This window comes from Aquila chrysaetos, chromosome 3 (assembly GCF_900496995.4).
Source record: "Aquila chrysaetos chrysaetos chromosome 3, bAquChr1.4, whole genome shotgun sequence".
NCBI lineage: Eukaryota > Metazoa > Chordata > Aves > Accipitriformes > Accipitridae > Aquila > Aquila chrysaetos.
Window position 1 is genome coordinate 39,326,457 of NC_044006.1, and position 14,039 is coordinate 39,340,495.

Sequence of the window (14,039 nt, forward strand, 5' to 3'; positions counted from 1 at the left end):
AGGGTTAGCTTACCAATTTTACTGTGCATCATAAAAAGGTGGGGTTTAATGCTAATAACCTCTTAATTGCAGGAGGAGGAATTGGAGGCCCAGATTTCATTTCTACAAGGACAACTAAACGACTTGGAAGCCATGTGCAAATATTGCGCAAAGATGATGAACACACATCTCGGTAAGTGCAGTACCCTGTATTAAACCTGTAAATCTTTGCAAAGGCTTTTTTCACGTTTGTATTAGAACTAAAATAATATTTATGTAGTACAGTGCATATTATTTTATAAGCCATGAAGAAAATTGAATTGATGTACCCAGTTGTTCTATCAGATGCTGCCAAACACTGTATCTTTATACTGTCATACTTTTAAACTTGGGAGTATGATAGCCACTGATGAAGTTAAAAAAATGTAGAGGCATTTTGGCACAGATGCCCTTTGTCTGTTCCTAAGATTTCTTGTATGGTAAGAGACATGCTGGAGCTCACAGCATGTGAGCTTACACTTTTTAAGCCCATTTGCAGTTCAACAGTCCCAGAATGATACTTGATGCGTGCAGTGATAGTTGCATAAAATTCATAGTGCTTTCATTAAATGTAGCATCTTCACAATCTATGCTGATCACCTTCAGTATGTAAAAATGTGTTACTATAGGCTGGCTAGTTTGTAATACTTCACTCAGACCAGGAGAAATATAGTAAGATAGAAGTCAATACATTGGGAACAGAATCAGCAAAGACTCCAATCTAAAATTCGACTTAGATATTGCCAAGACAAATCAGAGAAAGTAAACAAAAAGCTTAAATCAATTCAGGTGTAAATATGCTTAGCTACGCTTTGATAAAAGCAGCATTTTTAAACTGTGTTGAACTGAACTCCAAAAGTTAGGATATTTAGTTATGTGAAAAAGCTCTGTTGTTAAAAAATCAGGGCACAACTGCATTGATTTTAAGGTTTATTTGCAGCCTGCAACATCTGAGCAAAATAAATTAAAGGTGAATATTTCAGTGGGTAGAACTAAGTATATGATACCTAAGTTTGCCAGGTCAAAAAGGTCAGATGTGAAAGCTACATTATACTTGTATTTTCATTTTCTTTTATGTGAGTGTTTTAGTAGCCACTGTTATGAGCCTAGGAAAAGCTATAAATACTGTGTTATTTGAAAGTTTGGAATCACAGCCTTCAAAAGCCAAGTGTAAACCTCTAACCCCAACAGCTTTAGTCTGATATATTGTATTGCTTCTGTGAGGGCACATGGGCAATGATGAGACTAGAAGCAAGCAAAAGGGATAAATTATTACTACTGAAATGATGGGGAAAAGATTACTGTGTCAAGAAGAAAAGCTGAAGTTTCTTTCCTTTAGAAAACAAGACAAGGGCTGCTTAGCAGGGGTATCAGTTCAAGTACAAGCATAAGCATTTCACCAGCTATGGCTCTGGACTAGAGACCAGAATAAGCCCAGACAAAGATACTTGAAGGAGTCTGCTTTTCAGCACTTCATCCATGAAATGAAAGCAAGAGTTATGATAATATCCAGGTGATAAATTCTTTTCCCCAAATATATTAGAAGTGAAAACATTTAGGGCCCGTAGTCTCCTGGGAGCATTGTGGAGCAGTTTGTTACCCTCGCAGGACAGGGAAAGCCATCCCCTATACAGCTTTGGTTGCAGGACTGCACCGGATGCATCGTGGCACCGCTGCAGCGCTCTCAGAGCCTTCCAGCCTAGTTTCTTCTAAGTCCCACTCCCTGTACTTCTTCACAATATTCCTGCGTGTCTTGTCAATATCATGGGCTATTAACTTTGTAAATTTGGATTGCACTGATGTGTTTAAAGCCTATAGAGATTAACAGTTGCACGAGATAAACAGAGCACAAGAGAGACTGAGATACCACCAACCTTCACAGCTTCTGCACTTGTAGCAAACGTATGAGGTTGGGTATCCCCAAATCAGCCAGCAGATGATCCATGGGAAGGCAGGAAAAAAACTACCAGGATTCTTGCTGGTCTGACCTGTGCAAAATCCCTTCTGACCTGAAATCTGTCTGTCGCGTTCATCCTGGTGATCTGAGTAGCACATGCCATCAGGCTGTCCAAGGAAATGGATTCTCTATAACATCACGGAATACCCCCTGAGGATTTTCTCCAGTGTCCATCCACTGCTCAGGGCTGCAGGGAATGGCAGCAAAATAAAACTCAGAGCATATCTGGTCATTTCTGGGTTAAGGGAAAAGTTAGTGAGGGCTGCTACTGCACCTGGTCTGATTCTCCCCCAGGTATCTCTTACCCATGAAAATTGCTTCAATTCAGAGACTGCAGAGCAGATGAGTTATATCACTCCTCCTGTAATCTGTCAGGACACTTAACTTCAAGGATATTACTTCTTCCTGTGAGGCTGAATTTTTCTGACTTCATCATCCAGCTTTTGGCTCTTGTAGCATTCTTGCTGGCAAGGTTGAAAATCTTCATTTAACTTACCTATACACAGTGATTAAGTAATCTCCCAACACTGTCTTTGCTAGGTAGGACACTTTAAGATTCATTTTATATGGGTTGCTTTTTAGACCAGCTCATTTTTGTGGTCTTCCTTTGAATTCTTCAGGGTTTTCATACGCCTTTTGAAGTGGGTTAATCAGATCAGGATATGCTGTACCAGCACTGGGCTCAGCAAAGTGGTTACTTGGCAAAGGCATGGTCACCTCTCTACTCTTATGTGGTATTCCTCTTTTTAAGCATTTTTAATGCAGCATCACATTACAGCTCTTTGATACAGTGATAGGTTGAGGTGATAATCCATTATGACCTTTAAAATTTGGTGAATCATGGCTTTCTAAACAGAGGATTTTATCCTGTAGGTAAAATCAGGAAATGTTTATTTCTGTATGTGTTCCTTGCATTTGATTATATTAAAATTCACTTCTTGTCATTTGGCTTTTTAGCTGAATAATTCAGGTAACTAACTGCCATGTACTCTGTTTTCTTCTACCACTCTAACTGCAGACTTAGCCATCATACATTTAATAGTTGTCTAAATTATTGATAAAAACATACAGATATGTAAAATTTGAGGAGCCTTCCAGAACTAATTCCTTCAAGAAAGAGTTAGACAACATTTTAAAGAATTATCAATAAGTCAGTTTTTAGTCTAAGGCCTGCCTTTTAAATTTGATAAAGTTTAAGATTCTTATTTTTAAAAAAGCCACACTTTTTTAGATTGACATTTTAAAGTTTTTTCAGACATTATTACTCAACCAATATTCTTTTTTCCTGTATTGACTGCGTTACATTTGCAGGTCACTTTTTAACAAAACAATATTAATTCAAGCTTATAAAAATGCATATCCAGTGACCATTCACAACAGAATTATTTAATTGGCACTATAAATCAGAATGTCAAACAATTATAGAATGTTCTTTTAGTGGTTTCCAGTGAAACAAGTCAGAATTTTTTGGCCATCTTTTCTCAGGTTCTTTCCCTTCCAAGGGGGATCCTGATGACAGTCAGGGGAGTTACTTCATGACAGAGATGTCATGTGTTGTAGCTCAGAAATGATTGAAATAACCATGAAGTCATCTATTCTGTTTTGAATCCCTAGTTATTTATAATCTATTTCTATCAACTCCAGTTATACCAAGTATATTTTCATATGATGTCTTTTTAGAAAATAATTTTGTTTAATTAAAAACTTGGGCAGAATTCTTCTCTTTGCCATATAATGATATCACATTTCTTTACCAAGAGCATTGTATTTCTGTAAGTTTCAGCAGATATCTGCTAACACTGCATTTTCTTTACATAGAGCATGAGGAAAGACCAGAGGGGTAGAACAGCAGTTTTTATTTTGTTCGTATATTCAAAGATGCTTTCATTAAATGTTTATCTCCTTCCGTAAATAAACCACACAGTGTACCACACAGCAACGACATAATTAACTGCTTGTAATATCAGGGGATGTTACCATGGGAATGAATGATGGTTCTAAATATTACTACTTAGTGCTACGTGTGGAAATTAGAAATAGGTCTTTGATTATGAAACCGGAGGAAAGCCATTCTGTGATCTTTGTGTCCTTCTTAGGGCTGTGCATTAGAAAGAGCTTTAAGAACTGCTAGGGTGGAATGCCTTTTAATGCCTCCAAGGACAAACGTTGAAATTTTTATATGTAAAAGGGACAGATAGGAAAGCAGATTTTACTTCTGTTCCCACCCTTTTTCACAAGCTCGTCATGGCTTTCAAAAAAAATTTAAAAAATCCTGAGTTCAGTTTTCCCATTAATGAAATGAAGACACATCCAATCTTGTAAGCCTGTCCTGCGGCTTTGTTCACAATATAAATGCAGAATATTACTCAGCTGATAGTGAAAAAGTATAGTTGCCATAGCTATTACTGCTCCAGCATCATCAGAGATGCATTTTCTTGATATTAGTTTTTCACATACACTGGCCTTTCTCAGGAAATAATATTGTCCCTGGTGCATTCAGTAATATGGTAATGTTCTTCAGTATTTTTCTTTCTGTGAGGTACTTTTCTGTTAGTGCACATAAATACCTCAAGGCTCAATGATTCAGAAAGCCATAATATACCAGTTAAGTATTACAATATTATAACCTGTCATAATGTTACTTACTTTTTGAAGATTTTTTATTGTTTCCTCCCTTCTTTCACTATGTGGAAAGAAAAGCATCAAGCTAGCAAGTGCATTCAGAAGAATGTTTTCCCTGGTAAACATGACCTCTGTCTGATGTCTTAGAGCAGATCATGAATAATTTGTCTAAGAGGCATGCACCCAAACATCACTCAAAAGGCCCCATGGTATCTGCTGGAAGGCTCCTCACTTGTCCTTCACATTTGATGTGGAACTGAGTTTGAGGTATTAGTTCAACATGAAGTCAATCTGGAGGGTCTCAAAGAGCAAAGCTTCATTATGGCCCAGGCTCAGGACAGCACAGCGCTGTTACATGGCAGTTCAAGTGACACCAGTTAGTGACACTGCCATCTGACACCATATACTATTCTAGTAGCTTTAGGTTTTGGACCATGTCGGCACTGGCCCAGGATTAAAGCACAGCCTCTTAACAAAAAGTAAATGAAAACCCTGGAGAACTATCAATCCTCCATAGGCTAGTACTAATATGAGAGATTGTGAAGGATGTTTGTAAGCTTGCCAGTTTTGTTCCAGAGAGAAGAGTGCTGAATTTTAAAATGTCATCTGTTTATAAGGAAAAGGAACCAATCCATCACTGTTCTCTTAAGACAGAAGAACCTACCATTTGTTTCCAACAGAGGCATAGTTTCAGACCTCCAAGTGTGTGAAAGTTTACCAAATAATTACACATGTAGTACAGGAAGTCCTTTTCATGAGAGGCAATTTAAAGGAACATTGGTTCAGTATTAACTTGGATATGGGGATCTTTATATAGAAACTATTCTTTTTTGATGGGCAATTTATCAGCTTATGAAAGTAGAGAAACTAAGGTCATTCCACACTTGCTTTTGCTTAAGGGCAGCACTATGTAAATGCAGAAGGTTGCTTCCTCGTCTAGCTGAGATTCAGAAGCAATTTAGCTTCTTTCTCACAGCACAGAACCTCAGCTAATAAGCCCTGCGGATTCATACCAGCTCCACAAAGAGTTAGCTCACAGGGTTCAGCACAACACCCTAGAAATATGTGCAAAGGTACCCAATTACACAGAAGAAACATAAGTCTGCCTGGTTTTATTAACTTCATCTTTATACTGGTACTGCTAAACTTGAGCCAGCTGCTAGAGAGATATTCAAGTGGGTCTCAGAAATATGTTGCTCAGTATCCAGGTTTTTCAATCACTTCTTGTCTTGGAGGCAACATCACAAAAACCTCTTGGCTCTGACCCGCATCTAGTAAGTTTATGCTTAAGCATGCTGGCTCCGCTAAGCCAAAGCAAATAAATCCTTCTCTGAGCTACCCGTACAGGGCTGGTTGGCTTCTCCTTACAGTGCATTTTCTAATGTGACTTCCGCTATCTGTAAGATGTCCTTCACCAGTATTCTGGTACATCTCTGCCCCTCCAGTGTGGATTATGGAAAGGATGTGGAAAAGTGAAGTTTTCATCCCCCATTCTTCTAAATACCAGCGGTATTCTGCCACTAGAATTACATGTCAGCTCTTGGCTTTCATAGGTAGCCTGTAGGTAACTGTACATATTCACAAAATGCCAAGAAGTTATGGCATCACAGTAACAAAAAAAAAAAAAAAAAAAAAAGAAAGCTAGTCTTTTGAGAGTTCTTTGGATGGGATCACAGGATGTGTCCCTGCCACGGCCACTTACACTTACACTGCCTGACATCTCCCAGACAAATATTATTTGGAAGACTTATTAAACACAGTTCAAAGCCACCTTTTCACTGTGATTATTGCAAACACCATGGGCAAGGAAGGAAAAATACAAAAATAGAGGAATAAAAACTTACAGGATATAGTTGCTAGTATAATTTTAGTTATTGTGTGAAATAGCACCTTTAAAGGCTTAATTAGACTGACTTCATCCATCCCTCTTTTAACAGTCAATGCAACTGTTACAAGGATGCATTTCATTATAAGAATCATTTGCAGTGGGGCAGGGAGAGGAGAAAGTTCACTTAATTGCTTATTATTTAGGGGCTGATATATCACCCAATATAGATCTGGATGCAGTACTTGTTAAATGTGTGCAAGATAGTACTGAATTCTTGTTTTATGTATCATGTGATGAGATGAAAGGTTATGACATTTCTGTAAGGATAAAATTAAATGGAAATTATTCTGCTGCCCTGGGTTGAAATGAAACACTTTAGCATTTGTTGAGGAAGTGAGTGCATTAAATGAGTTCTCTTATGCTTGGGACATAAATAAAATAATCCATAGTTTGTAAACCCAGTGTGATTAGAAATGTTCTAAGTAAAAAAAAGGCCACATCAAACATAGCCCCATGAGTCTAAGGGGATCGCTCCTTTGGGTAAGAATAATGATGTAAAATAACCTATAAAAACAGCTCATAAATAAAGAACATTAACAAATTTATTGAACTGAATACAGGAATGGTTACTGGGAAACAAATATTTGTTGTATAGCATGACTTTCAGACTCTCACTTCTGGTCATGCTATATATATATATATATATGTAGGAAGAATAAAAGTGTAATTCTTCATGCCCCATGAATTTTAACCACCTTTTTGTCCCTTGAGCATAACTCTTAAGGTCAAAAACACACAGTTCAACTGATAGACAGCTACTTTCTTTCTACAGCTGTGCCAGTCCTGAAAGTCCAACTGTGCTAGGCACCTACAGATGCTTTCATCCTGGTAGTCTGTATGAAAAGGAGAAGATTAAAATAATGAAACTTATGCACCCCATCATCACTTAATTAACAGCTTTCCCTGAAACTTTCAGTGAATTCCTGTTACAATGTTTTCTTCCACTGTCCTCTCACTTCCTTCCATTTGTGTGGTGAACATCTCCCTGCCGCTGACAATCCACCCTTTCCTTCCCAGCTTCTCTTAGGCATTGGTTTATCTTCTGATGTCAGCTTTAGAGGAATAAAACCTTGGCAGAAGCTAAATTCTGGCATGGCTGATTTGTTAATTTCCCATTATTTCCATGAAGATCTTTGGCACTATTGTAGCTGAACCTTACCATAGTCACTGATTTCCTTATTATTGTATTCCTCAAGATCCACCTTTAATTTAAATCATTATAGCTATGTTGTAACCAACCAGGTGAGCAGGAGCACGTGTGATACCTTCCTTCACTCTTCACACTTTGTTCAGCCTGTCATGGTTGCCTGTCACATTCAGAATACATGGCAGCATTAAAGGAAGGGCACAGAGCTACGTGAATGATTCCAGACAACTGTTTTCACTGAAGAGGACTGCAGTAGGCAGAGGGACTAGGTGACATGGAAAAGTCCCCATCTTCAGAACAGAGCAGCAGCCTGACTCTAAACTGTACAGAGGTAGCAAACAGAAAATCAGTACATTTATCAAACCTGTGCAAGACATTCAAAAGTGCAGGGAACAAAATTAAGGCAAACAGAGGAAAATTGCTTTTCTTTAATGTGCATTTCTGATTACTTTATTAACGTGAATGTAACCACACTTCACAGCTTGGGTTGACTTGCTTTTCAGTTATAACCCAGGCACAAATCCAGCACTACTATCAGTAATCCACTGCTAAGGACTTCTGAATCAGTGATACAAATATGTCTCAGGGCTTGCAGTATCTCTGTTTTTTTGAAACCAGTTTAGGTCAAAGTCTCTCCTAAGAGGCAAAACAGTTTCATGTGCAATGCCGGACACTACTGAATGGATGTGCTGTACAATTCATTCACTTCTGACATCCGACTTCTCAGGCAATGAAATAGAAATTGCAGTTGTCTTACCCAGAACTGAAATACACTCCATGGATACTTAAAAAAGTCTGTAATAGCATGACACTGATTTTAAGAGTACTGCCCCATCTCCTCATGGCACATTTGACCCTAGTATGTTCTTCTATAACAGAAATGCCATAGGTTAGAAACAAAAGTTTGTAATGAACAGATAGAATATAGTTAATACACTGAGATTTCTTCAGTGAGGGAATAATCACAGGGTAATCATAAAAGTCTCAAAAAATTACCAAAAAAAAGTTATACGTGTGAGTGATTAACACAGAATAGTTTGAATGATACAGTGAGATTTATAAATCAGCCCCATTCCTTCTTCCCTGACTCCTGGAGATGGCACTTCAAATAGGTGTCTTTGCTATATCAACTTCTATCCTTAAAGAGAACTGAAAAGTCCTATAGCTGTAGTAAGGATCCATAATTTCTGTGTGTATGCTACTTGAAAATTGAAAGCAGCTGTTTCAAACTGCATATTCCTTCCTAATAAAGAATAGTCTTCAGTATTGATGCTTTAGCTTTTCTTCCAGGTTAGCATAGCTGTGGGAAACATACTATTTACTGAGCAGCAGCCACAATAATTACATCAGTAATGTTTATTGGATGTATATACTATCTATCTCCTGTGTCAGTATCAGTTGTCTTCATTGATGTTCAGTTCACCTCAGAAGAAACAACTATCCAAGACTTAAATTATGAGTACTCTGTAGATTTTAATCTGAAATAAGTTGCAACATCCTTTTTTTCCTGACTGGCAGCACAATTTCACCAGCTTCATAGCACAGAAAACTGTGGATGTTTTGTAATCGAGAAATGTAAACTAACCTTTTGCATGCAATATTTTAACCAATAATTGTCCAGTGTATTGCTATTTACATAGGCAAAACTTGCACAGACTAAAATTGACATACACCCTCAATACAAGTTATTCAGTTATGGTTATTAAATATCAATTAACCAGGTAAATATTTAAACAATTTAATGTTGATGTACCTGATCCAAAATGTAGAATTTTTCTGAGGAGTTAATGTACATTCTTTGACCCTCAATCTTTCAAGAATAAAGTATGCAACAGTAGCCTTTATAATAAAGTCTTTACAGTGGAAAAGAGCATAAAATGCAACAAGGTATACTTCTCTTACACACAAAAATAACCAGATGCATAATGCTTTGACATCACAAGAGTTTCTCCGCACAGGTCAAACACTAAACTAACTGGAATGAAATAATTTGTATGCTTAATTGTTTCCATAAGTCCTCACCGTTAAGCAATTAGGTTGACAGAACAGTAGAAACTAATAACTGCAACAGTGTTTTTCATACAGATAACGAAAATTCCAAACAATGATCAATTAAAGGAAAATACATGGTGATACATTCAGAAGTATTTATTAACACAGGTTGAGATAATATAATTCTATACTGGAGAAAATGATCTCACAGAAAACTTAAAAAACGGTTTTCACTGTTTGTTGTCATTTATTCTATATATGACATGCATCATAGAAAATCCCTTAAGAATGTTTTAAATAGAATTTCAGGCATGTATGGATGTTTGCTTTCAAAACTCTCAATCTATCCAGGTTTTTATGTAGCATTTATTGCAACAGTATTTGAGTAAATCATTCTGCTCATAAAATCAGAAACCGTTTTAATGAGTTCAGCCATACAACAAGTAGAAAACCTTGTATTTTTGGAATCTCTACATGATCTACAATAACTGTCTTTTACACAACCATAGCAATTTTAAGGTGTAATGTCTGCAATCTGTTGCAGTATGAAGTGTTTAGATCATAAGGAAGTGAAAACATATAGTTTCCCCTTAGGAGAGGTTTCAATTTCTTATGGCTATTAAGTTTGTCAGTTACACAGAACAAATTCTCATTTGCTTGTCACTTCACACCAGAGTAATTTTTCTATTTCTAGTGAATGTCAACAGCAACAGGAAGAGAACAATTCTGCAGGAGAAGAGAGAGAAAAAAACTTGCTTTGAACTTTAAGAAAAATAAGTTGCTTGGAGGTGCTCAGAGGCTGGTGGTCCTAGTAGGTGTTTGTAGTCATGGGTAAAGAGGTTTAGTGAGCAGAATGGAGATGGGGGAATATGGAGCACATGATAGCTACTACACGGATGTCATTTGTCTTAACAATGATCAGCACTGTACATTCATGTAAGGAGTGTGAGGATGGTACAGTCTATCATGACCATCAGGGCCAAAATTTCTCAAAAAAAATTAGCCCTTCATAGGAAGAGCACGCTCTGCCATGGGAGGCACAGTGCCTGTGCTCTTTTATATTCTCTTTGAAAGCACAGGATGCCTGGGAATACACTTTTCTCCTGGTAACATGGACATAAGGTATATGTGAAGCATAGTTTTCTTATCGTGTGTAAATTAGAGTTCATAGTTAAGAGTTGATCTTGCCTTTGACCAAGGGATGGACAAAATGACTTCATGACCCTACCAACCTCATTTTCTGTACGTCTGCGATTCTGTGCATTGCTATGAGTTGATGGTTGGTGACTTTTTACCACATATTTCTCTGACATCACAAGCATTACCACACATTAAATATTGATAAAGTGTTGGTGCTCCACACATGGCACATGAATCAGAAGTATATACTATATAAATACATAATTTAGATTAAAATAAATATTTTAAAGAATGCAATACTTCACAAAGAATTTAATACTTCAGATCTTTAAGATCCTTAAATTCTTTAACACTCAAATGTTGCTAAGTGATGCTTTTAATGTAATGCATAATTGTTACAATAAGAGTTGATATTCACAGTGAGATAGGTAAATGAAAGCTAGATGAGTTAGTGGTGTTGCCTACATCAACACTTAGATCACAAACTCTATTGTTTGAGAAGGAAATTTAACTCCTTTCATTTGTATTTTTAATGGAGGAAAGAAAATGCAGTATTTGGAAACATCCTAAGCTGCACTGTTAAAAAGCAATGTCACTATGTATGTCATACAGTGTAGTCTTTCTAGAAAGGCCACAAACCACTATTAAGTTCTAGATTTTCTGTCCAATTTTAAGGAGAGAGCACGTTTTCCTACTGAAAGTCAGATCAAGTTCAGGTAAAAAAGAAGTATTTGTTGTGGAAAGAGAGAAAAATTTATTATCAGAAGCTAAATTCCCAGTCAGTCCTTCCAGCCCTCTAATGTTGGTGAAAAGCAGTCTCACTATCGCTAGTATACTGTGCAGGAAATGTTGGAAGCTTTTTCTGTAAACCCCAATTTCATAAAAACATTCATACGAAAGGACTGGAATGTGAGTCCGGAGAGTTGACTGTGCCTTGACATCTATGGGAACCTTGGGATTTTTTTGCTTTCCTTTTTTTGGAAAAATAAGGAGGTAAAGTAATACACTCAGTTCTCCCCTTACGGCCCGTAGCAATGGGAGGGTACCTTTGCATTCTGAGTTTGAGCTGTCTTCTCAGTAGTGGGAAGCAAGGGTGAAAAAACATGATTCTGGCACTGTTGATTGTTCACAAGTCATTGATCAGGAACTAGTAGTAGAAAGGCAGCATTCGTAATAAAGCTTGCAGCTATTTTGAGTTAGCTCCTCTCAGCAGGAGTCATCTTCCTGGAAAGGCCCCACAGAGACCAGCTTAAAATAGAAATCATTAGAGGAGAGATGCACTGCAAAAAGGCAGCAGTACAAGAGAAAACAACCTAAAAGAGCAAGGACGTTAAAGTTATTCCCAGGTTCTGTTTTCTCCACCTCCATCTGATTTTGTGTCACTGTAAAGTTAAGTCCGTGTTGTGCCTTCATCCTTCAGGGCTGGAGCTCTGCATATGTCCCGCTTCTCTGGTGGAAGGGAAGAGGTGCAGGTCTGTCTTCCAGATGGACAGGCATGAAGGGATGCTCAAGAAGACCTTGTCTACAACAGCCTAGTTTTCCCACTCATTTAACGCAGCTCTGGGTGGGTTTCTTGCAGAATCTGTATTGAATGCAGGCAAAATTTTCAGTGAAAGTTAGTTTACTTAATAAGCCTCTAAAATAATTAGGCCAAGCCTAACAGCTTTTCCACATTCAGAGAGGAAACTTTTGAACAGCCTCTTTCCCTGGCTAGGGAACTCAGCATTGACGGCACAAACCATCATGCAATATGTAGCAGTTCAGTCATCAAAGAGCATAAGCCTTCTCTAATTTTCCTGCTAGGAGCTGCTGTGGATTATTTTCCTCTTTCATCTCTGTACGGAGGATGATCGCATATCTTCAGTTTAAATTTTAGAAATTAAGTTAGGGAGAGGAAAAAGAAATCTTGATGTTTTTAAAAAAAACTTCTATAGTGAGTTTGCATGTGAACTTACTTACAATTTGGGATAACTGTAAGAGCAAATGAAAGATACATTTCATCTTAATTTTTAGCTGTTTCAACTGTTGCTGCCCAAATCACTACTTGATACATTATTTTCCTATATTTTGTAGAAAAGAAGAACAAGAATGCAATCATTTCCATGTTAATCCTCTTTAGTTATAGTTGACTTTGAAGTATATCAAGGCAGCTGATCATAGTCTTGCTGAGGAAGTAGTTATTGACTTTCTGATCTAGTATCTATCAAACTTAAATGGATCTGCTCGTTTGCCAGTAAGTACCCAAAATTAATTCTAATCAGTTATATAAAAGGCATCCCTAGAGTTGTGAGTCTTGTTTGAGGGCAGCAATAATAGTGGATAACATTGCTGACTTCTGAAGAGAACAACTAGTTTTACAGCTCCGGTATTTCTGAGGCTTAGCCAAGAGTAGAGTTATGGTATGACAGTTCATTTTGTGAAACTTAGAGGTTTGTTAATACTACGTTGAAACAAATCCAGAATCATGTAATGGTTGTCTGGGATCTCCTACATCTCACAGCAATGCTCCCGCCACCAGGTGACAGGTTGCAAAATTCACCTTTTGTTTTCCTCTGGTAAGAATTTCACTGAACCAGAAATATTTTCTTTTTCTGCAGAAAGCAATTGGCATCAGCTAAATGAAATCATGATGAAAGAAAAAAAAAAAAAACCAAAAAAAGGTAGCCAGAAATATTTGACCTTAGCCTTAGTCTTCTAAGTACCATAGGATTTTGTTAATTTTTGAATGACAACAGCTCTCCCAATGAGATAGACATTTATAGCATAGAATCAAACTGAACTCAGTTTTGAATAATGTGCAAATCACATAATCAGTTTGTTTGAATCACTGTATCAGTGTTTGTTTTACAGGTAGGAAGGTGTTTTCAGTTCCTAGTTGACATCTGCAGGTTTGGGTTTTTTTAAGATAGTTATTATTTTATGAAAAAAAAATAATTAAAGCTGTGAGGTACTGTTATAGAGCATCAGATAAGGAAAAAAATCAATAAATGGACAATTCATTTATATACATAAAGCACCTCTCTCAAAGTACAGTAACATCTCCTACGAAGGAAGAATAATTAAATGATACATCTCAGCTTAATGTAAAAGTCCTTCAGCTGAGCAATATCATCTCAAATACACTTCCTAGCACTCTTAACAGAGCTAGTGTTTTTAAAAGTATTTATGGTTACAAGGGTATCTTTTGAGATACAGAAGGGTAAAATAAAAAGCTTTTGTCTGTACTTGGCAGCTTAGTTTCCCAGTTCATCTCAGCAGCTGACTGCCCTGTGAGG

At 37.2% G+C, this 14,039-nt stretch overlaps 1 protein-coding gene across 4 annotated transcripts in view; it reads left to right on the plus strand.

Annotated features, from left to right (window-relative positions):
- Positions 1-14,039, plus strand: part of TBC1D5 (TBC1 domain family member 5) — a 328,444-nt gene that overhangs the window by 299,492 nt on the left and 14,913 nt on the right. For all 4 annotated transcript variants that reach the window (XM_030008981.2, XM_030008982.2, XM_030008984.1 and 1 more), the window contains one exon: positions 73-172. In XM_030008981.2, coding sequence (XP_029864841.1) covers positions 73-172 — 100 coding nt within the window. The remainder of the gene's footprint in view (positions 1-72; positions 173-14,039) is intronic.